The sequence below is a fragment of the Stegastes partitus genome, unplaced genomic scaffold (genome assembly GCF_000690725.1).
Source record: "Stegastes partitus isolate 25-593 unplaced genomic scaffold, Stegastes_partitus-1.0.2 Scaffold55, whole genome shotgun sequence".
Taxonomy (NCBI): domain Eukaryota; kingdom Metazoa; phylum Chordata; class Actinopteri; family Pomacentridae; genus Stegastes; species Stegastes partitus.
Window position 1 is genome coordinate 677388 of NW_007577786.1, and position 23834 is coordinate 701221.

The 23834-nt window shown below is 41.3% G+C and overlaps 1 protein-coding gene across 4 annotated transcripts; it reads left to right on the forward strand.

The window, feature by feature from the left end:
• Window positions 1-948: 948 nt before the first annotated feature.
• pou2f1b (POU class 2 homeobox 1b) lies at window positions 949-21563 on the forward strand. 4 transcript variants are annotated; one of them, XM_008275577.1, is made up of 14 exons: window positions 949-994; window positions 7379-7447; window positions 8143-8234; window positions 10183-10359; window positions 11287-11404; window positions 11521-11609; window positions 11844-12017; window positions 12187-12328; window positions 12487-12641; window positions 12838-13026; window positions 13345-13459; window positions 13559-13898; window positions 14010-14092; window positions 14897-21563. In XM_008275577.1, exons 1-14 carry the CDS (start codon window positions 949-951, stop codon window positions 15166-15168), a joined length of 2061 nt encoding a protein of 686 aa, XP_008273799.1. In that variant the 3' UTR covers window positions 15169-21563. The 4 variants fall into 4 exon arrangements, with proteins under 4 accessions (XP_008273799.1, XP_008273800.1, XP_008273801.1 ...); XM_008275578.1 differs by having other exon boundaries at window positions 12496-12641; XM_008275579.1 differs by having other exon boundaries at window positions 12496-12641; window positions 12841-13026.
• Window positions 21564-23834: the final 2271 nt, after the last annotated feature.

A 23834-nucleotide genomic window follows, 5' to 3' on the forward strand; every position in this document is an offset into this window, starting at 1 on the left:
GGTAATGTGACATATTAACAGAGGTAGAACACTTTGCCTGTAATATTCTGAGGATTTTTTGGAGGATGTTGCTGTTGAGAACGTTCTTCTATCAAATGTTCCCACAGTGTTACATGATAGTAGAGAGAGAGGAAGCTTTTAGGGAACATTCAGAACATGTTTGAAGAAGATTAATTTTAAGAAGAACATTTTGCAAAATAAAATATCCCTTGAACCTTGCAGAACTTCATCAGAACGTTTGTAGAACAAAGAAAATTCTAGCCTGGATGTCTGACTAGAACCACTGTCTATGTGACTGGTCGATTGTAATTATCATTTTAAGTTTACTGAATATGTTTTCTTAATGTTGTTGATTTAACTTAATACTTTAAGTTTAATTAACTCGTTTTGTTGACTTAGCTTATATTTTTAAGTTTACTGAATGTGTTTTCTCAAATCAAGGTAACTTAACTAGTTTGTCACTTTCACAACTCATAACATGACTCTGAGCTAATTAATCAAGCTAAGCGGAGTTTAGTCGCATTTCTAGGGCAGCAGGTGAAATGATGTTTCTAAACTGAAGGAACTTAAAATGAGAGAAAGCGGGATGATGTTACTTTGCCTTGAGCACAGTGTTTAAATTCATTTTACTCTTGAAAAATGGTGCATTTATCAGGGTAGAATATGAAGATGACAATACCGGGTGAAGCCACCAACTTGTCAAACCCTAACAGTGCTTCTGTTTCACAATGGCACGATTTATTCCAACTTTAGAGTGTATGAAAAAAATACAGATGACTATTTAAGTATGTAAATAAGCCACAGCAGCAAACAACAGCACTCTACTCTGCCCAACTCCCTCTGTGTGTGTGTGTGTGTGTGTGTATATATATATATGTGTGTGTGTTGTGTGTGTGTGTTGTGTGTGGCAGCAGGCACAGGGCTGGGATTTCGGGTTAAATATTCAAAATGGCGGACGGAGGAGCAGCGAGTCAAGATGAGAGTTCAGGACCAGGTAATGATTACAGCATTTTACATATTCATACTCATATTCAAACTGCATTACTCACAATTTATGATAACGGAATGCTGATGAAACACAGATTGACTAACAGATGAGGACGGTTTCGGCGGCGGTCGTAGTTTGCACACAGCGAAGCCAACTGTAATTTGACAGAGGAGGAAACGAGCTATTGCAGTGCGACGGCAAATTACATGGAAACATGCCTCCCCCCTTTGTGTGATTAGACGGTTGTACGCCGCTACATATTCATACCTCTGTCGACAAATACAATTTAGCATATTTTATTAGTAATCGCCGTCGTGACTCTGGCTCATATGTGACACATTTAGATATTTCGCGAACGCAGTTTGATTGAAATGAGGCTGCTAGCAGGCTAGCGTTAGCCTGCCCTGCTAGCAGCTTGGCTTTGTGTTGATGCACACACTGAGGCTTTTGAAAGAGGTTTGCATATTCATTTTTGACGAGCCGGGCAGCGGCCGCGCTTGTTTCTCTTCAAGTGCTGTTTGTTTTTTTTCTTTTTCTTTTGAGAGATGGTTTGGGGGGATTAACCGATACGTAGCAGTCGTAGCTTTCCCCCCCGTTAAACACACCGTGTCAGCTCGGTGTGCCTGTGCCTGGTTTTATAGCAAAGCATTTTCGCTCAGCCTTTTGTGCTCGGCGCAGCGGAGCCACAGCAGCCCTGTTGTGTTATTCATGCGGGCCTGCCTCGACCAGAGTGCGGAGTTCAGCATATTCCGACGAGCAGCCGGAGAAGCTCATCCAGCGGCGAATGCATGTGAACACAACAACAGTTTATCACGACACACGTTGAGGAGCGTTTGTGTAAAACAAAAAAACAACAACTCCGTCCTCGTCGTCTGGTTAATCTGTTCACGGTTGTCTCTCGAGTGGCTAGCTGGCTACAACTTACTGCTTTAGAGGCTAACTTTGTAGCTGGAATACAGATGTGATTGTTGTGTGTAGCAGCGGAAGGTGAAGCCGTCAGCGTTGTGTGAAGGTGTGAGACTTCTGTGTTAAAGTTGATTGAAGTTGAGCACTTTTTTTTCGTTCTGCTTGAGGTGGGAGTAAACTGTTAGTCCATCTCATTTCAATATATAATTCAATCGCGCAGCTTTCTCGTCGCTTCTGACTGAGCAGTTTGGAAACTTGCTGTATGCCAGTCGTGCCTTTCTTTGTTGTAGGAGTTTCGCCTCAGTCAGTGTTTGAATTCAGAGATTGTACCTGTGTATCCCCTCCAGGCACAGGGAGGGGTGGTGAGGCCCACTTCCGGAAGGCCACAGTAATAACAGGCAGGGCATTCTTATTATTCACCCTGCCGGCTTCATGGCTGGACAAGACACAGCTTGATGGCACCCTTTGTGCTCCATGTAGTTAAGTTTGCCATTTAGTCTGTTGCAGTAACACCACAGAGGGGTTTATTATCCCCACAGGAATCTTTTTAGACTTTTTTTTGTTGTTAAAGTTTTATGTGGAAGCCTCTCGAAAAGGTACCTTTACCATAAAAGGCCCCTGAGTGACAGATCAGGTGTGACTTTGTTCTAAAATACACTGTTGTTATGAGGTTTGGGAGCTGTTTTTGCGATTCAAAGCAGGATAATTAATAGAAATACAGCTTGATTTGTTTTAATATGTAATTCAGCATTATGTCTCAGGTTTAGATTGTTTCCTACGTGATGCCAATACACTTATTTTATAAGTTGTGTGCATTGTCAGAGCTAGAATCACAGGGTAGCTTTGCCCACAGCACCGATAGTATCATGTTACAGGCAATTTTGTGATATGCGATATCTCGCAAGACGGTCTCGATATGTGAATGATGTCCTTTGTTTTAGGGTTTAGGTAGAATTTTTTTTACATTAATACTCCTTAAATGTTAGATTCTAAAGTTTTTATTGAGTTTGCTCGCATTTTGTGACTGTCTGGAAATAGGCTCGCTTATGTAAAAAATAATTGGCTTATTAAACTGGGCTACTTAAATAACAGATGAGAAATAATTCTGTTTTCCTCACACTTAGGCTACTTTTCTCATTTAATCAGTTTTACAGTTCCACCCTCATTCCAGCCTTGTAGTTCCATCATGAATATTCATTGATGTAAACACAGTTGTTATGAATAATGCATCATTCGCAGTAATAAATTCAGGACATGCCATCTCAAAGTACTGAGAAGGCCTCCATGAAGGCTTCAGTCAGACAAGCTTTTCCACTGTGGAGGAAGAAAATCATAACTAATAAGAGCTGTATGGTGTCCTCAGGACTTTTAACTACTTGTTTCTGGTGATGTCTAGTGAAGTGAGTCCTTCACTGACTGAACAATGTAAAGCAGGGATGCCATGTTATGAATAAAGCAAGGTAAAGCAGATATTTGGCTTTTTGTGTGTGAAAAACTGTGAAGACATAAAACACACTCACCTGCTATGTTACACCAACACTCTATTTGCTAAGCATTTGGAAGGATATAAAACCTGTTTCGAGAAGCACCCATAGATGAAAACAAGGATCTAAGATAGTGTAAGATGTGCAAGGGATAATCACCAGAATGGAGGCCTTCAGATAGAGTGGCTTATAATTGGTGGATGACCTACAAGTTGTTGCAACAAATACTGTGTTGTTCCTGATGACTGTCATGTGTCTGGCATAATTAGGATCACTAGTATGCATTTGCAAGCATTTAAATAAAGATTTTTAATGCTACAGAGGGTGTAACAATTCTAAAGCACAGCATATGTGGTGAAAACAAAGGTGTTTGCAATAAAATATTCTGATTAATAGAAGTTTGATTCTGTGGTTGCAATAATGTGCCTGATTTCAAATATGTAGAGGAGACAAAAATGTTAAGTGTGTGGCGTCAGCTGTCAGGAAACGTGTAGTGTTTTGCTATTACTCAGCACATGAATGACCAGAAGTTAATGCAGTTTTCCATGTTGTGAATGTATATGTGAATTTAGGCTGGTTGCAGTATTTAATAGGGGAATCGTGAGAGCAAACCTCTGCATGTGCTTATTGGAAGCAGTTGAATATTCCTCCTTTCCATCCCTGAGAAACTTCACTTTAATTTGGTTAGATTGAATTTTCCACCTAGCCTATAGACAGTTGGTTAATGACCACCCAAGAGAGATACCACAGAATCTTACAGTGGTGTTAGCCCCATTACTGCTCATCAAATTACACTGCACCCTGTATTTTTCTCATTTGTGGGTTCAGTCCAGTGTTGCTGTTTCCACTCTCTGTTGTTTTGGTTTAATACACTGATATTAAAAAGCTATTTTAAATTGTTTGGATATTCATGTTGAGGCTGCATAAAACCAGGAAGCTTTAGGTTATTAACTACCTTAAATTAAGTTATCTGTCGTGTCCGTACACAAAATGTGCCGCATGCTCAGACTGATCCAGATGTGGAAAAGTGGCCTTGATGTATTCTGTGTTTTTTAGATGAAGAATATAGGTAGTAGAGCTGAATGTGGATGTGCTAATTAAGTTTTGGTCTGTCTCATGTTGAATCTCTCCGCTCACATTAACGACTCTGCAGTATTCAGCCAGCCTTTCCATATTACAGTGCTAATGAGATACCTATTTAAAATTCTCTTCGCAGGATATTTGTTCAGTGCATTGTTCCACAGCAAGGTTTTGCAAACCATTCAACCAAGTAACTGTACATGTGTTGCAGTGCAAAGCTGATAACGGCCTCTGCATTCACTTCTCCTTTGTTTTCTCATTTGGTTGCATGAAGACGCGACTAATTCCTTGACCTCTCGGGCACGCTTAGTTCAGACTTTTAACACTAGTGTGGTATCTGTATGTACCCTGCCATAGCCACTTCAGTAAACAGTTGGCTGGAGTTAAACTAGAAACTGTTGTGTAGGTGGAGTCACCAGTGCAGAGTGGTGTGATGTATAATGTAATGCAAATTTATTTCTAAAGTAGGTATTGTCAAATAAGATTACTTCTAGTTTAAATATGTGCCCATATTTGTGGCTAGGAGGGGGAAATTATAAAAAAGAACATGTATGCTGGCATAATAATCAATCAGCTATCTTCTACACGGTAGCAAACAAGCAGAGAAGTAATAGATAACTAAAAACAAAATGAAAAGTTTGAAATGTCTGGCTTTTGTTGTTCCAATTGGGAGTAGCTAGTGAAAATAGAAAAAGAGCAATTTGGTTTCATCCTCTGTATTGAGTGGTACTTTGTTGTCTGTTTTGAATCAGTCATTTTAGGAAGTTGTGACCAAATGATTGAGGGAAAAAATGATCAGATTAATTATTAATGGCATTAACTGCTATTCTCTTTTTTGGTTTTTGTTTGTTTTAGCTCTGATGAACAACATCCAGATCAGTTTAAATGAGAAATATAGACACATCGCCTTTTCATTTGCAGCTGTTTGTGTTACATGAAACAAAAAACTATTGGTTGCAACTGGTTTAGGGTCTTTGTTTGCAGATTGCAGAAAGCGTCGACTAGTTGATTGAAGACTTGCCCCTCACACTGCTGACAAAGGTCTGTTTGTTTTTCAGCACGTTAGCGCCGTCAGGTCTCTTGGCATTGTTTGACTTGGTCATCTAGTATGTAAATGCTTTTCATTAGATAAGTGAAGATATGGAGTGGGATAAGTGAAAAAGTTGATTAGAGCTTTAGCCGAGAGCAGTTGTTGTGGATTTAGTTGGTAAGCCCTTTCCCCAGTAGACCACAATACAGCCCTGCATTCCAGTCCAGTCACTCTGATTCACTGGACACCTGTGCAGCCCCGTAACCAGCCTGTTTCCCTGCTGTATTAACACCGAGCGCAGGCTGAAAATGAATTTAAAAGGGCCCCAAAATGAAATACTAATGGAATGTAAAGCTAATCTAAATATGCTAATCCCCAAACACTTCATAAACATAGACGGCAACAGCCCGCCACCCACTTTCTGTAGTCACTCGCTGTGGAATGCTTTAGCCACAGGGGGTCTAGCAGTAATGACAGGCTTGTGGTGGATTAATGTGGAGTTATTTATTTCCGATTGAGCGAGTCCCCCTCCCACTCATACCCCAGACCCCCCTCCTTGTTAGCGGTCGGGCCGGGTCTCCATGACTCCTGGAGATGTTCCGAACAAGCAGGCATAGATGCTCTATTAATGCAGTCCGCCTCGCTAACATGCTCAGACCACCGCTGACGGACCTCACACTGCATTCTGGGATATCTTCAGCCCTTTACCTGCTCTTAGCTAATTACTTTTTAGGCCTGCGCCTGCACAGTAATTGGTCTTGTGCTGCTGCCTCCCCTCCCTGCGCTGCGCCAAGTGCTAGTTTGAGCACTTTTTTTCCCCTTCTCTCTGTCGTCCTTATTCCCCTGTTTTTTATCGTCCTCCAAAAGCCATCCAATTAATATGCTAATGAGCTGATAAATATTTATAGGATTTAAATTATGCAGAAAGCTTTCAGAGCCCGGTGTGAAATGCGTCGCTCGCAGGACTTCAAAGCCTTGCATTGCTAACGAGGCAGGGGCAGATTTGCATACGGCTTTAATCAGCTGAATACTGATTATGCTTCATTATAGAGTTGGAGCGGGGGGGTAGCAGAGTTGGAGGAGGCCGCCAGCTGCACTTGTCGTTTGTTTCATTCCAGCAAGAGAGGGAGAGGTTGAACTTTTTCAGAAGTACAGACAATCTTGGCACACGAGAGAGAGAGAGAGAGAGAGAGAGGGAGAGAGGGAGTGCAAAGTAGGCACAGTAAAAGAGAAAGGGGCAGAGCTATAAGAAAAGAAAAGAGAGTGCAGAGAGAGGCAAGGAGAGCTGTTTGCCTAAACCCTGTTGGCTTTCCCAGTGTGCGTATCCCAGTGTTGCTCAGTGAACCGTGTGCTGGACACTGCCACTGTGTCTGGTGTGTAACTCTGGTTGTATTGAACCCTGCTCGCTGCTGACCAGTGGAGAGTGAAGAGAGGGTGAAGTGGGAGGAGGAAGAGAGTGCCGGACACCCTGTCGGCGGGTTTGCCCGGCCGGGGCAATTGTACTCGATAGGTTCAGCAACCATGCTGGAAAACACAGGTGGAGCAAGAGTAGGTGAGTTTTTTGATGAGGCTGTGATGGAGCTCAGATGGGGTTTTGTTGTTAGTCGGTTGTCATTATGGTGATTTTGTATTAATGTTGCATCAGGTGCTGTTTCTTCTTACCGCCGATGACTGTAAGAGCATCTGTGATGGTGATTAGTTTTGCTCGGTAACGCTGTTGGAAAGGTGATTGTGACTGAAATGCTCTTGCAGAATAGGAATGTCATGCATTCATAGGATTTTTAGATAACCAAAGTGAGACCACCCTTCAAAACATTCAGACAGGGTTGTTATGTTCTAGCGGCAGTGGGCGTGAGTGTGTCTCACTATGTCTCTGTCTGGCTCTTTCAGATGTTAAAGTGAATAATCAGTCAGAAACTACTACTAAATGTGCAATGGAAAGTGGTGACGGGAACACCGGTGAGTGACCTCCAGCTTTTTTTTTTTTTTTTTTTTTTTTGCCTGGCTGAAATCAGGATGTGTTGACTTTCACCTCCTCATTCAACAGGTTTCAAATTTTTAGCCAACAATTCTTTCAGCATTTTTGCAGCACAAATCAGAGGAACCACTCTGCTGTCCACCTTTTTATTAACTCGTTTTGAAAAAAGAGATGGCAGCTTTCCAAAATCTTTGCAAGCAGTCCTCTTTGTCAAATGAGGTGTTCACCTCACCGAGCACTTGTGCCTATTGAATATTAGACTATTTTGTTGTGTCTCAATGCTTCAGCGATTCTGTGTTGTAAATGATCAAACTCAGAGTGAACATTGTACATTCATTGCACGGCTTTATTTTCCTCTTGTGTAATGAGAAATAAGTTAATATTGTTGATGATACTGTACAGCTCTAAGCTTGTAATGTGAAAAAAATTAATTCTGTGATGATTCACCAGCCTGCATTTGACAGATTTATGCAGCTGTTACATACGCTGCCAATTTTAAAAATATGTTTTTCCTCGCACCCGAAAACTGTTTTTGTCAGGTCTACTTCCAGGCAGATTTCAGTATTGTGTTCCTCATTTTTGTGATAATAACAACATGGAGTCTGCTGCCAGTTAGACCACCCTGAAAACATCTTTCTCTGACAGACTGTTTCATGAACTGTGTTTCTGTCCTCAGGAATCCAAACCAATGGATTGGACTTTCAGAGGCAGATGGTGCCAACCACAAGTGCAATCACTAATGCACATGCACAAGCCCTCTTCCAACAGGTACCACATCATGCACATGGGCACAACATCACACACTTTACCTTGAGTAACCTCTTGTTTTCCTGTTTTTGTGGAAGGAGCAGGTGTCTAACGGTTAATGTTTTTTGTGTAATGACAGTTTTTTAGTAGCTTGAAAAAGAAATAAAGTATGAAGTTTGAACAGAGGTATGCTTGTCGGCACTCAAACATGCACAGGCAGAAAGAGTTCATTTAAATGAGCCAGGCTCTCCCAGTGTCGCCTGGCAACAAGGCAGATTAATCAACCCTGTATGCTAATTAGCTGCTCTGCGGTTGCTCGGAAACAGATGGCCGAGAATATGCAAATCTATGCAGAATTTACATGCACTGCATAACAGTTATTTTAATTAGCATCTCAACTCTCCCCTCCCTTCACTTTCCTTGTCTCTGAAGGCTGCAGCACATTTTAAATACCCACTTTATCGCGTCTTTTTAATTCAAATTCTTCTCCCTGCCGAAAGACTAAAGGCTCATTCTGAGAAGCCACTCATGTAGTGCAGAAATGAGATATTTCATTGTGTTTTCAGTTTATGTTGTTTGTTTGTTTTTAGTGTCATTTTATGTCTGAATTAAATATTAATTTAAATTGCTTTTAATTCAAACATTTAGCACCTTGTTCTTATTTTTATGATAACCACTATTATATGAAATTGAGACTCAGATATACCTCTAGGAAGATTTCCTCTAAGCCCCCACCCTCTGCTTCACCTCCACTAGTCTAAGTCGGAAGACTCGGGTGCTCTTCCGACCTCCGTCCAGCAGAGCGTATTGCCTCAAACCCAGCTAATGTTGGCCGGGGGACAGATTGCTGGAGTAAGTGGTCTCATTGCTTGGAGTTAAAAATCTGATCGTTGCCATATACACCAGGGTGACACATTAACACGATCAACTCTGGCAGAAAGATTGGCTAGTGAAATGATCGCTTGCCCTGATTCTATGGCTAAAGCTGCCTGTGTGCCTGTTCATCCCTGTGGTTGTTCGTCTATGTCCAAATTCCTCCATGACAGAAAATGGAGGGACATGTTTGGACATAGGCTGTACACTCGTCTTCGGTCTAGTGACATGACACATATCCATATCCATGTCCATCTTCTCCCTGAGGCCTTACTGTAGTTGAAATGACCAGACGGTCAAATGTGGCTGCTGCTGCGCTACGCGGGAGTGAATGTTTACAGTGCATGTGGATTAGAAGTTCAAACATGACATCAACATGCTCATTTGCACTTGTGCCTGGCTCAGCTGCATGAGTCTTCTTTCCATTTGACCGTGAAAACCTATATTTGTGTTGTCACGATAGCCAAAGGTTCTAAATATTACTTTGATACCTTTTGTGAAAAAGATAGATTCAAAAGATGAATTTACATTCAAGCAGTCAGGGCTTTGATGTGAAATGAAGTGGAATAACAGTTCAGTATCATTTGTAAAGGTGTTTGCAAACAAGAGAAAGTGGAATAGACAGAGCTGGGGTCTAGTTCAGTGAACTGGAGCAGCCATCGAAACAATTGTTGGCAAATGCTTCGAACAATCCAATCAACCTGTTGTTGTTAAGAAAACTGAACCAAGAGAAGAGTAATTAAAGTGTCTGTCTTATGGTTCGTAATCAAAGCAGATCTCCAGCCAATATGCCGAAGCTGTTATGGAAAATATTATGCAAAGTTGTTAAGAAGCACAAGCATTGTTTATTTTGTTATATTCCACTGAAGTATTGTAGCAGCTGTCATTGTGTTAGATATGAAAACTTTGCATAGGTGTCGAAGTCAGAACTAGACTATCGTGACAACAGATACCAGTCTGAATGATGATACTTAAACTTAATTGTATTAACACTTCCTGCGCTCTCCATCTTTCTGTTTCCCCTTGTCTCTCTCCCACTCCTGCTGACCTCCTACATCTGTTTTCCCGTCTCTTTCATGTGTCGTTGTCTCTTCAGTTGACTCTGACCCCAGCACAGCAGCAGCTGTTGCTCCAGCAGGCCCAAGCTCAGCTCCTGGCTGCAGCCGTGCAGCACTCAGCCAGCCAGAACAGCACCACTGGGGCCAGCATCTCAGCCTCCGCAGCCACGCCCATCACCCAGCTACCCCTGTCTCAGCCCATCCAGATTGCCCCTGTAAGACACAGTCACCCATGCACAACAGTTTCTGCAAATCTTGTGTGTAGAATCTTTAAAAAATGTAAATGAAACCAGCTGCATAATTTAGATACTGAAACTCTGTTTTATATGATCATACATAACCACAGTTAGTCTGCTGGATTTGTCATCTCAGATTGGTTAAGCATTCTGTGATTCTGTTTTCAAATCCAAAAGGCTATCAACTGATTTAAAGTGTGAAGTTTGAAAGAAATTTTAATAGCGTTTTCTAATTTTGGAAATTATCGACACTAAAGTTGACCCCAGTGTTGGGCTAATTTTACTGTTATATGAATGGGTTATATTCAAACTACAAAAATTGCATTGAAGAACATAATGTGTTTGAATAATTGTTCCAAGTACACTTGTTATAGATAAGATGTCTGCAGTAGGTCAACACATAGGACTGATATTGTTGTCCAAATAGGATCCAGGTCAGCAGAGCATTTGAAGCTGCCTTTATGGAGGCAAACAAGTACTTTATCAAAGAGAACTGTTAGGTTTCTTTCTGTAAAATGATATTGCAGAGTCCTCACCTATATACTATGTGAAGTGACCGAAGATCTAAAATAACTGATGTTGTTGTTGGCACTATAAAAAGAAAACAAAATAACAAATGAATTGAATTCCAGCAGTGTAGCTCAGGAATGGGGTTTAGTTTCAGACAAGACAAACTTCCAAACATGATAATTCAGTATTGGCTGTTATATATTATAGTGGTTTGATTGCTATACAAGACAATGTTGCTGCTCGTGGTATGAAGTTTTGACAAAGTCGGTGGGAATGGTGCTAGGGAAAAAAAGCTTGGGTCATGTGAGCTCATGGTTACAATGCTGTGTAATGTAATTGAGGCGGGTGTGCAGTGTAAACAGCTACATGACTATAATGATGACTTTTTTCTCGCAGCAGCTACAACAGCAGAATCTCAGTCTGCCTCAGATTCTTCTGGTTCAGCCTGGCCACCCAATCGCCACACCACTGTCCGCTCAGTTCATCATCTCACAGACAACGCCGGCCCAACAGGGTCAGTAAAACACTTAAAGCAGTGTTTGGTTTGCATGCAGGATGAGGAAAAGAGATGTGTTCCAACTGTTGGATTCTTAATGAAGCTTCCCTCTCCAATATTCTTTCACTCTTTAGGCATATTGCAAGCCCAGAGTCTCAATCAACTACCTCAAAGCCAAGCTAACCTCCTGCCGACTCAACCAAGCATCACCCTCGCAACCCAGGTTGGTAATGATGCAAGTGCATCTTTTAAACTTTGAAAAATATCCCAGGCAGTGCTTACACTTCCTCAGCTGTAATCATGGTGTTTAAAAAAAATCACACCAAAAAGATAACTTACTGATTTGCTTTATACAGTTTTTGTAGAATTTTTTTTCTTCTACATTTATTCAGATTTTTTAATTCCTCCTTGTAGACTTCTCTTAGCTTTAAAACATGAATATTTCTGCTTTCTCCAGCCTGCAACACCAACCCGCACAACAGCAACCACACCTATTCAGTCCCTGCCCCACAGTCAGACACCACCCAAACGGCTGGATACACCAACTCTGGAGGAGCCTAGTGATCTTGAGGAGCTGGAGCAGTTTGCCAAGACCTTCAAACAGAGACGTATCAAACTGGGCTTCACACAGGTGTGTGTAGGATTGATTGATCCTTACGCGTTCTGTAATATTTAGATTTGTAATTGATGGATGTTTATATATAATAAATATTTCACAGGTGAGTCTCAACAGCATTTAATTAAACTTAATAAATTCTTCACATGACTCATATTTTCTGTCCCTATTTCCTACGTCTCAGGGGGATGTTGGCCTGGCCATGGGGAAGCTGTATGGAAACGACTTCAGCCAAACTACCATCTCTCGCTTTGAGGCCTTGAATCTGAGCTTTAAGAACATGTGCAAACTCAAGCCATTGCTGGAGAAGTGGCTCAATGATGCAGGTTTGTCCCTGAACCCACCTGAATGATCAGATGGTCATGCTTTTTGTTTTCTCACGTATGTACTTGTTTTTGGGGGGGAATGGGCCGTGGGTGGGTTGTGTATCTTTGCAATACTTGCGTTGTCTTTACCTTCCTTCCCTTTCTTTGTGTCGGTGCTGTTTGTGCAGAGAACCTGACGTCTGACCAGGCCCTGTCCAGCCCCAGTGCCCTGGGCTCCCCAGGCATGGGCATGGAGGGGATCAACCGCAGACGGAAGAAAAGGACCAGTATCGAGACCAACATTCGAGTGGCCTTAGAAAAGAGCTTTCTGGAGGTGAGAAACTCATATTCCTGAAGTTAACTGTATTAGTCTTTGCATTGAAATTAAGTTTTCCTTTATGTTACATGTTTAACTAGTTAAGTATGTAGTGATCAACCCCATGATAGATGCTCTCTATCAGGGAAACTCCACAGTACAGTAGTCTCCTCAGTGCTGAAAGGGAATCTCTGGCTTCTTTGCCCTCTTCAAGCAGAACCAAAAACCTACCTCTGAAGAGATCACCATGATCGCTGACCAGCTCAACATGGAGAAGGAGGTGATTCGGGTCTGGTTCTGCAATCGCCGACAGAAAGAGAAGAGGATTAACCCCCCCAGCAGTGGCAGCAGCGGAGGAGGCAGCACCCCCATCAAAACCATCTTTACCCCCAGCAGCCCTTTGGTAACCACTGACACGGGCGCTGATGTGATTCTTTGCCCATTGTTAAATTTAGTTTTTGTCTTCATTTGTATTTGTAGGCTTATGTCACCAGAGTGGGTATTAGTTTAATAAATGCTTCTTATTTTTTCTTATGCAAAGCACCAGTATCAAATCCAGCAATTTCCCTGAGGTTTCCACCAAGGGGATCAATAAAATTCTATTCTATTCTATTCTATTCTATTCTATTCTAATTAGTTCATTGTTATGTGTTTGTACCTCTAGTTAAATGATGTGTAAAAATACAGGAGCTCATTCAATCGATCTTATTCTGTTGTCCAGGTGGCCAGCACAGCAAGCCTTGTGAGCAGTCCAACTATTAACACACCCACCACTCTGACTGTAAACCCAGTGATGCCTCTCACCAGCACCAGCGTCTCCAGTTTGTCTTTCACAGGTGTGTGTCTGCTTCACTGTGCTTGCCTTAATGAATGGGTCTAATTGCACAAAATATTAGAATTTAAGGTTAAATTCCGTTTTTTCTTTCTCCAATAAGGCACGACAGTTGGAGCCACAAACACTGCATCAGTCATCTCCACTGCACCTATGGTTACCACAGCAACTAGCTCTCCATCTTTAAGCCCATCCCCGACAACTATTCAGTCCACGACCACAGAGAACAGGCCTGGCACTCAGGCACAAACGATCGTCACCCAGGCTCCAACATCCATAGCTACCACTTTAGGGACGGGTCAGGTGATGGTGGCTTCTCCGGGGCTGTCTGCAGCGCTGCAGAATGCCACCCAGTTACCCACCAGCGCCAGCTTTGCGGCTATGGCTGCTGCTGCTGCAGGGCTCAACCCAGGACTGATGGCGTCCTCCCAGTTTGCTCAGGGGTTAGTATGTGCCATGTTCGAACACGGCTTCTGCTTATTACTTCTGTGGAGTTTACTCTATCGCTCAGGTGTCCTCTGTGTTGATCTAAATGATCTTGTCTGTGTGTCCAGGGGTGCCCTCCTCAGTCTGACTCCTGGTGCCCTCAGCAGCGCGCTGAGTCCTGCTCTCATGAGCAACAGTACCCTGATTCAAGGTACATGATATGTTGAATACTTGCTGTGCAAATATTTGTTTGGTTTAGTTGGTAGTTGCATGACATGAAGCAGGTCACCATTTTTTATTTGTGTTTTGACTGTTTTGTTGTGGATCGTCTGAGAGCATTCTGTCAATGATTTTATTGTTTGCAAATCCTGAAAATAATAACCAATAACCTGTTTTAATTTAGAAAAAATCTGTAGTTGATAAGAGTGTGATACTAAGTGATGAGGACAAATGCAGCACAAACTGTTCCAAATTTAAGGTGTTAAATTGCAAAATAATTTTAGTATTTTGGTTTTGTTTTTCTGACATATTTATACCAATCCCTCATGGCATAGTACCGGCCGACAGCCAGGAAACATGGATGACCTTTATTAGAAACTGATGAATTAATGAATCAGTAAATGAAATAGATAAATATATTAAGCCGTACATAAATGAGGAGAAAAACATGACAAAAGCAAATGAAAATCCATCGTCGGGTCATCACGATAACCTGTTAGTGGTGTAATTAGTATAATGAAAGCAAACATTGAATCAGGAGACTGTTATTTGCATAATAATGGAAAAATATTTGAGGCCACGCCCTCCAGGTTTAATCCTGCTGAGAGAAAATTACTTCTGCAAACAAAAAGATTTATCCTGCTAAGCGCTAATAAGCTTTGATAGTAGAAAAACTTGCTGATAAAAGAAAATTCCTATAGTTAGGCTATACATTCTCTATGTGGAGTTTTTCTCATAAGGCAGGTTTAGGCTTCCATACATGAAACTGATCCTCGCTCTGTGTCCTTCTCCTCAGCACTGGCATCGAGCGGCAGCATCCCCATCACTTCTCTGGACGGCGGCAACCTGCTGTTCGCCAACACCTCTGCCGGTAACACGCCCAACCTGGTGACCACGCCGCTCTTCCTGAACCCACAGAACCTGTCGCTGCTCACCAGCAACCCCGTGAGCCTGGTGTCGGCCGGGACGGGGGGGCTTCAGGTCACTGCTGATGCTCATCATCAAGCCACCACGGCTGCTGTGCCTGTGCAAGCCTCGACCATTACCACTGCCTCCAAGGCTCAGTGAAGCCAGTCAGGCTGCATCCTGAATTAACACCCTGTTTCTTACGTCGGGCACTACTCCTTATCACACCATGTAGGGAATAGGGTGGTTGTTTGATAAAGGCTCTGTGCTTCACTAACCACCCCACATTCTTTCCATTGTATCTACCATTATTTAATCCTTTTGCTGCCACCAAAAAACAAAACAACCTCAAAAAAAGGTTGGTCCTTTTCCTTTTTTTTTTTTTTTTTTTTTTTTTATAGTTTATTTTTTCCTGTCTTTTCCTTTATGATTCTTGGATGTTTTTCCACAAACAGTTGCCAGATGGACACTGTTGTTGGCCTGCCAGTCCTCATGAACCTTGACAAGTGTCCAGGAAGAAAATATCCTCGGCACCATCAAGCTGTTCACATTTTGTACATATACCCTTCTATTTCCAGGTCAGAATTTTCTCTGAAACACTTCTAACCAAAAACAAGAACTTTCCTCTTTTAACATTCAAACTTTACTGATTTACTACTAATTTCACAATGTTCATCATCACTAATGGGGGTTTGTGTGTCACCCTCTTTTTAATTATCTTTTGGGTTTATAGGACAGGCCTTGACGTAAATCATATCAAGATATTGTAGAGACGTTTTCTTCCTTTATCTTTACTGTCTATATTTTTTTTTTTTACATTTTCAGAACTTTTTAAGTCTAATATTAAGTTAAGATTTAACTATCACTTTTTAATCGTGGTTATAAGGCTTTAAAAACAAGTAATAAGTGGCCGATATAAAGGTTATCATTGCTTTAAGGGTCAGAGAGACCAGGTGTGTCTCTCTGAGTCTCTCTTCTGGAAACACTGAGTTTTACATTTCGCATGCGGTGACGAAGTAGCCACCGAGCTTTTGTAAAATGACAGTCTAGATGTGGATTATAGACACTGACAGAAAATGACTGAAAATCTTACATTGAGAGCTTTAAAGTGAGCTGCAGACATGCAGTCCTGCGTCTGATTAAAGGGTGATTTGTTTTGGTTTGTGATCCATTGGAAAACTGTACATTATGTTTGGATTCCGAGGTAGAAAGTAGATGTCTGCATGTGTTTTCAACAGCTCAGGCAGATGCTGAAAGTTCAGCAACTGCATGATCCACAAGGCTCTGCGGTCTGTGTTTGGGGAGGACTAGTCACGGGACGTGGTCATTGTACGAAATGTACGGTGGCATTGGCTAGATGGGGTTATTGTATTGTGTTTTTTGTTTCTTTTTCTTTTTTAACAGTAGTACCGTCGTATCTACTTGTGCACAGTATCTGTACCAAAAAACTGGATTGATGAGCTGCAGTCTGCCTGTTTTGGGAGGAATGAAATTCTTTTGTCTGCAGTCATTTGACTGGCTTACGTACTTTAAGATATACCAAAAATATTTGTTAAAATAATTGCTGTGTGTAGTCGGTGTAGCTTAGTCTAGTCAATATATTTATGAGTACAGAATCTCTCTTCATTGTCAACAGAATATAGAAATGCAATATTTTGAAGATCATTTTCCAAAGATTACATTTTTTGTTAATTTGACCAAGTGTCTCATAGCTCAATTTTTAATTGGCAGCACAACTGACCAAAAAGGAGGGATTGGTGGGTTGGAGCATGAGAAAGTAGTTTATTTTTTCTCTTAAATTTTTTTTCTACCGCTGGGGCCTCGCCCTTAATTCTTAATCTGGTTTTCTGTGAGCCATTTGATGGCCTGTTTCCTTTCTAATCTGTTTTGGTAGCAGTTTTGAACTTTTCTGAAGCATTATGGAAAGGGTCTGTTTTTTGTTTTTGTGCTAATATTCAGCCATAAAACAACAGCTTGAACCAAAGTGGTTTTCCTCAGTAGTTGCTGTGCCTGTCTGAGCACACAAGTTGCCGTTCACACGATCTCTACTTTCCTCAAATTGTTTTTTATCCTCTTCCACTTCGGTCAATACCCGATTATTTTTGTTCCTGATTTGGTGCTGCTGGATAAGGATCACAGAAACTTAGCTTTAACAACTTGCTGCTGAAGCTCCTGGTGGAGTTGAGCTGTCGAGAGGCCTGCATGCTTTCTTATAGCTTTATGACTACATCCTGTAAAAAATCAGGCTTTTGTAGTCCCGACCCTCCCGGCTGGAGGGCTCACCTATGTAAATGCATAGATCTGATCGTCACACTTCACCTCCTCTCAGCGCCGCCATTTTGAACCAGCATGTTGGGGAAACAATATGCTGCTCCCAAAAAGAATCTGTCTGTGGACTAGTTTAAAACCTGCCAAAACGATCTTACGCAACACAGCGGTGGGATAAGTACTGTTATGTGCTACACATTCAGCTAAACCCCACACAAAAGTAGCATTGTTCTGCTTCAAAACGACAAAACGAATTAACCCAGTGATTATTAAATCATTGAGACTGTAAGCAGTGAAATTTGTCCATGTTATCCTCTTGTGTACTTCTTTTCTGTTGAATTATTTTTGACTGAATATACCTCAGCAGCAACACAACATAAGGTTCACCTTTAGACATTTCTGTGTATAGAGCATTGTAGAATGTATAAGTACTGTCTGGCTTGCCATTCAAAGTTTATACTGATGAACCATACATAGGAACCATACATAAAAGGACAACCTACTACTGCTATTTTCTAGTACTACTATTTATGGGGTATTTCCAGGTTTGAATATTATTTTGAGATCCTTCTTGCCAAAGTAAAAGCCTTTCTCTTTGCAGCTTGGTGGGTGTCTGGCTGCTCATGTTGCTGGTTTTGCCCTGTCCTCGAGGCCCGCGAGGGGCCCGACGACCTCAGTCCTGTTTCCAGTGCTGTTCGTAGTTACTTAAGAGTTGAACGTTCGCTAGCAAGATGAACCAGTTGCCGTCGGCACCATAGGATGTTACTGAAATATTTATCTGAGGAAAGACTTAAGAATTAGAGAAACGATCTTTTCTTAATTCTATACATATAAATATATATATAAACACTTGTAAGATATTCATATTTTATATTTGAACCAGTATGTTATCAAGACTGAATGTAGTGATTATCATCCTTACTCGAAAAGAAATTCTCCCCTAAATCTTTCTTCTTATATTTTTATTTTTAACTTTCAAGACCAAAAAAAAAAAAAGCAAAAGAAAATACGAGATGAAACCCGAGACCGCGCCTCGGTGTGGACTCGCCGACTCCCGCGTCCTGTCGCTCATCGGCGAGGTCTTTTCAACAGGAGGGAGCTCGTTCAGGCGCTCCTGGCAGACAGGTCCTGTGGTTGGCAGGAGACTCTGAAGCATTCGATCTTAATCTTTTCATAGATATTTTTATTTTGTGGTTTTCGGTTGAGTCGTTGTGGACTTGATTTGCTGTGCTGTCTTTAACAATCATTAGTTGTTTTGTTTTAAATATTACTTTATGCCTTTAATTGTTTTGTATAGTGTGAGAGGGCAAGATCACTGGCTTTCTTAGTTTGATAAAGAAGATTAACATTATCATTTATGCCTTATTGTTACGTAGAAGACATGAGCATTGTAGCATTGTTGTTCTTGTGTGCGTCTGCGAGTGAGAGCTTGAGCGTCGAGCTCACCTGGTGCATTGTTGTCACTGAAACATTACAGTGTACTTTGGGCATTTTGGAGCGTGGGATGATTACGTTGCTACCTATGTGTTTTAGGTGTGGCTCGGACAGGTTGGGGGATACCTGTGAGAAAAGCTTTACTAATAATTCCAGCAGGTGGATGGATGTGTGTGCGTGAGTGTGTGTGTCTTATAAAGAGAGAATAGGGAGGGCAGTCTGCAAACCATTATGGTGCATTTTTCCCATCTTCCAGCGGGTGTTTAGAGTGATTTTTTTTTTTTTTTTCAAAGGGTGAGACAAGAGTGCTTATTTTTGTTGTTGCCTGGAGGGAGGTTCTCTACTGATTTAACTACAGGCTTTAAGCGAGCCGTTGCCAAGCCAGCTTTTGGTTTGTTTTGGTAAAACTCCAGTTTGTGGTCAACTTCTGCTCTTGTGAACCGTCTACTTGGCACTGACTTTAGCTTTTAACGCTACAGTTTCAGTAGGTGATCCGAATATTTCAAGACGCTCCTGCGGATCAACCGTGCGCCAAGTCGTAGTTTTGTTGACCCACCACACTGGTTTGCTGGATTTTAATGTCGACAAAGGACGCGTGGAGCACCATTAAAGCAAAAGGAGCTGTTGTATACCTCATTTCTAACTCAAGACTGAGTGAAACCTGCTTTAATCTACTTAAGAAATAAGGAAAATGTTAAAAAAAAAACTAAAAAAACCAAAAAAAAACCTCATAAAAAAAAAAAAAACACGAAAATAGACAAACTTGTGTCAGTGGAGAAGCCTGCTCATACCTGTACTTAGAGAAGGGTTGTGGAAAAAGCTGCCACAAGAGGGAGACAGAATACATACCAGTACTCTTTGAATGTCTGCTGTTTTTCTTTTCACACTTTTGATGATGTATTTTAGGAGTGAATAGAAGTTATTTGTTGTGACTTAAGATGAACTTTTCGTGAATTGTATTCCTTTAAAATTTATTTTCTGTTGTGTTGACAGAATCCCCTTCACGTTTGAACACTTGTTTAAGTTTGACAATCCTCTTTTTTTATTTAAAGTTTTTTTTTTTATTTTATTATTTTCTTTAAGTGTTACCCTGACCAGGTACAGGTATGTGCGCGTCTTCCCACATGACGGTGCGCTGTCGCGGCCCGCTCTCGTTTTCCTGCGGTAACAACATTAACCAAAGACTTCTAACTTGATTGTATACGAACGACACGCACCTCTCGCCCATCCCCGCCTCACTGCTCAGCATCAAATCGCGGCTGCACGCTCTCACCCGGTCCCGTCTGTAAAGAGTTTTGCTTTTTATTGCATGCGAATGTGCGTCCGCCCGGAAACACTCGGGCGTCCTGTCGGTGCAGCGGTTTCAGTGCCTGTGGGCGGGGATCGGAGGGAGCTGAGCGGGAGCTTGAGCGGGCTTCTCCGACAGACACGAACCAATGTGGTGGTAGCTGGGTGATGTTTGTTAATACACACTGAGGGTTAATCCTGTGCACACTGTACCTGCTCAGGACTCTGTATGTTTGTCTGTCTTGAGCGCTGTTGCTAGGATGTCCTCCTCCTCCTCTCCCCCTTCCCCTCACCCTGGTCCCTCTCCTCCACTGTTTCTCTCTCAAGGACTGTGGTGAAAATGCTGTTCCTGCCTCTCACAGTGCGTCTGTCTCTTCCTCATCATCTGTACACTGTAGTCCCAGGACATAAAACCCTGTTGTCTCCAGGAATACACATCCTGCGGTTGTTAAAACTCACTGCTGTGCCCCCCACTCCCCATTTCCTCCTCCTCCTCCTTTCCTCTCCTCCCTCCTTTGACATCGTCTCTTCACTACAGACTCTGATCAGCTGTGACACTATGCATCATGGTCCTTCACTCTGCATGGACTGTGTCCCTCCGGCTCAGACTTCTGGCCGACGGGCTTCAGTGACACTTTGTTTAATGCTTTACTCCAAGTGAGGCTGTAGGACCTCACAAGCGCTATCCCAAAGCAAAAATCCAAATATTTAACTTTTGACAAATGCAGATACCAAAGATATCTCTCTGTCCTGTGTGTCTCTGTCTGTTTTTTCTCTCCCTCCCACCCTGCAGCATGTGTATTAAGAGACAAACCCAGCACTGGCTTTAGTCCTAGCCTCAGTAATTCCAAAGCTTAGATGTATATTTTGGTATATTTCTGAGAAAAACTTACGTGAAAAAGCGTCTGTTTCTCGTTTGTTTGTTGTAATCTCTTTTTCCTGTCACAGCATGGAACTAATTGCAGAACTGTCTTACTCTTGGTAGGTTAAAGATATAGTATTTTTGTATGTTTTTGGGTGTGTTATGTGTGTGGTTTATCAGTTCACAGCCCAAGTGACTATTGCTATCAACAGAGAGAGAAAAACGAGAAAAAAAACAAAACAAAACAGAAAACGCCAACCATGTACATATTACGTCTGTGTATCTCAAGAAATGCATTCTGTAAAACATTTCACGTTGGAAGCTTGGGCTCATCTAAAGGAATGTGTTCCCGTTTTATTTCCCCTTTTTCTTATTCTGCAGTCTGATACGAATTGACTTTCCAGGACTCGAATGTAAAGAGTTTTGGTTTCCATCGTGGAATACAACACTGAGGGACACTGCTCCGATCTGACTACAAAAAAATGAAAAAGAAAAAAAAAAAAAAAAGGCTTCCAGTCATGGCGGCATAGAACTGAAAGATTGTGTAGGAGTTTTAAGTATGTGAATCAGGATACATAGTAGATTTTGATGCATTTGTCTGCTGTATTTTTGTTTGTTTTGTTTTTATACACATATAAAGATAATCTTTTACTGTAAATGTACAGTTCTTTTGTTGTAAACATCATTAAACCATTTTCCAAGTGTTTTGACATGTGCTTTGTCTTTATTGGGGTTCAGTGCACACGGTGGCACTTATTAAATACATAAAACCACCATTAGGTCCTGACTGGAATTTTTTAACTATGCTAATGACCTTCCATCAGCGTGTGCTGTACGTTGCTTTTAGTGGTAAAATATGCTTGAATGGCATTGCAAATTTAGTAAATAATGTCATTTATATAGCCGCATATAAGCAACCACAATATATGCAAATGCAAAAATGAAGAGTTTATTTTCTTTTTATTATTATTATTATTATTATATTTTTGGTTGGTTGCTGGTTTAGAAAATGCAACAAAAGGTGGAAACAGCTCATCACAAAATAGCAGAAACCCAAAGTGACATTACAAAATTGTCCAACCAACAGTCAAAAGATGTTTAATATATAATCACACGAAATCGAAAAAAATAGCAAAATCTCACATTTGGGAAATTAAAGCCACAGATTTTAGAATCTTTGTTATTAAATGACTTAAATGAATCAATAAATGGTCTGACTGGTTGGGCTGAGTTGTGCGACCTGGCATGAGGACGTCAGCGGAGCGGCAGAGCTGGAGGAGGGAGCTCAGTGAGAGCAAAAGACTCGTAGGGACCCGCACCCCTGTTCTGGTCTGAGGTCTGCTGTCGAGAGAAGAGAAGAAATTATAGCTCCATGCTGATGGACCTGCAGTTCCCCTTATCACAGTATTAACAGATAACAGTGGGAGCAGTTTAATCCACACTGACCACTGATTAGAGTTTCCCAGAGGAAACTGCAGTTGGCTGCTTAAACTACATCCAACATGGTCCCACTATTGGTGTCACCCAAAGACTTAATGTTTAATTTCTTATGGGAAATAAGAAGGAAGTACTGAAGCACCTTTTCTGAACCTTCTATCAGTGCTTATCATGACTGACACTTTGAAGACAGACTATTCAACTGCAGTCCAGGTGTAAATAAAACAAGTGAAAGATTTCTCCTCTTCAGGTTCAGTGCATTGGTTTTGTGTTACGGTTTACTGGGACACTTGAACAACATGATGTTATAACTGACTGCTTTTCATTAAGTTGAAATGTTTCGTAAAAAAGGTTTATGATGCCACAGGATTCCTAATTCATAATGANACCATTTTCCAAGTGTTTTGACATGTGCTTTGTCTTTATTGGGGTTCAGTGCACACGGTGGCACTTATTAAATACATAAAACCACCATTAGGTCCCAACTGGAATTTTTAACTATGCTAATGACCTTCCATCAGCGTGTGCTGTATGTTGCTTTTAGTGGTAAAATATGCGTGAATGGCGTTGCAAATTTAGTAAATAATGTCATTTATATAGCCGCATGTTAGCATCCACAATATATGCAAATGCAAAAATGAAGAGTTTATTTTCTGTCCGGCTGTAGAGGTTCAGGAGCTCGGCAACTATTTTACTTATATTTTTGGTTGGTTGCTGGTTTAGAAAATGCAACAAAAGGTGGCAACAGCTCATCACAAAATAGCAGAAACCCAAAGTGACATTACAAAATTATCCAACCAACAGTCAAAAGATGTTTAATATATAATCACACGAAATCGACAAAAATAGCAAAATCTCACATTTGGGAAATTAAAGCCACAGATTTTAGAATCTTTGTTATTAAATGACTTAAAAGAATCAATAAATGGTCTGACTGGTTGGGCTGAGTTGTGCGACCTGGCATGAGGACGTCAGCGGAGCGGCAGAGCTGGAGGAGGGAGCTCAGTGAGAGCAAAAGACTCGTAGGGACCCGCACCCCTGTTCTGGTCTGAGGTCTGCTGTCGAGAGAAGAGAAGAAATTATAGCTCCATGCTGATGGACCTGCAGTTCCCCTTATCACAGTATTAACAGATAACAGTGGGAGCAGTTTAATCCACACTGACCACTGATTAGAGTTTCCCAGAGGAAACTCTGGTTGGCTGCTTAAACTACATCCAACATGGTCCCACTATTGGTGTCACCCAAAGACTTAATGTTTAATTTCTTATGGGAAATAAGAAGGAAGTACTGAAGCACCTTTTCTGAACCTTCTATCAGTGCTTATCATGACTGACACTTTGAAGACAGACTATTCAACTGCAGTCCAGGTGTAAATAAAACAAGTGAAAGATTTCTCCTCTTCAGGTTCAGTGCATTGGTTTTGTGTTACGGTTTACTGGGACACTTGAACAACATGATGTTATAACTGACTGCTTTTCATTAAGTTGAAATGTTTCGTAAAAAAGGTTTATGATGCCACAGGATTCCTAATTCATAATGA

Coding starts and splice junctions, on each gene's coding strand:
- pou2f1b (XM_008275577.1), top strand. CDS start 949: ATGGCGGACGGAGGAGCAGCGAGTCAAGATGAGAGTTCAGGACCAG. Junction 10,360..11,286: donor AGCCCATCCAGATTGCCCCT/GTAAGACACAGT, acceptor TTTTTCTCGCAG/CAGCTACAACAGCAGAATCT. Junction 14,093..14,896: donor CAACAGTACCCTGATTCAAG/GTACATGATATG, acceptor CCTTCTCCTCAG/CACTGGCATCGAGCGGCAGC.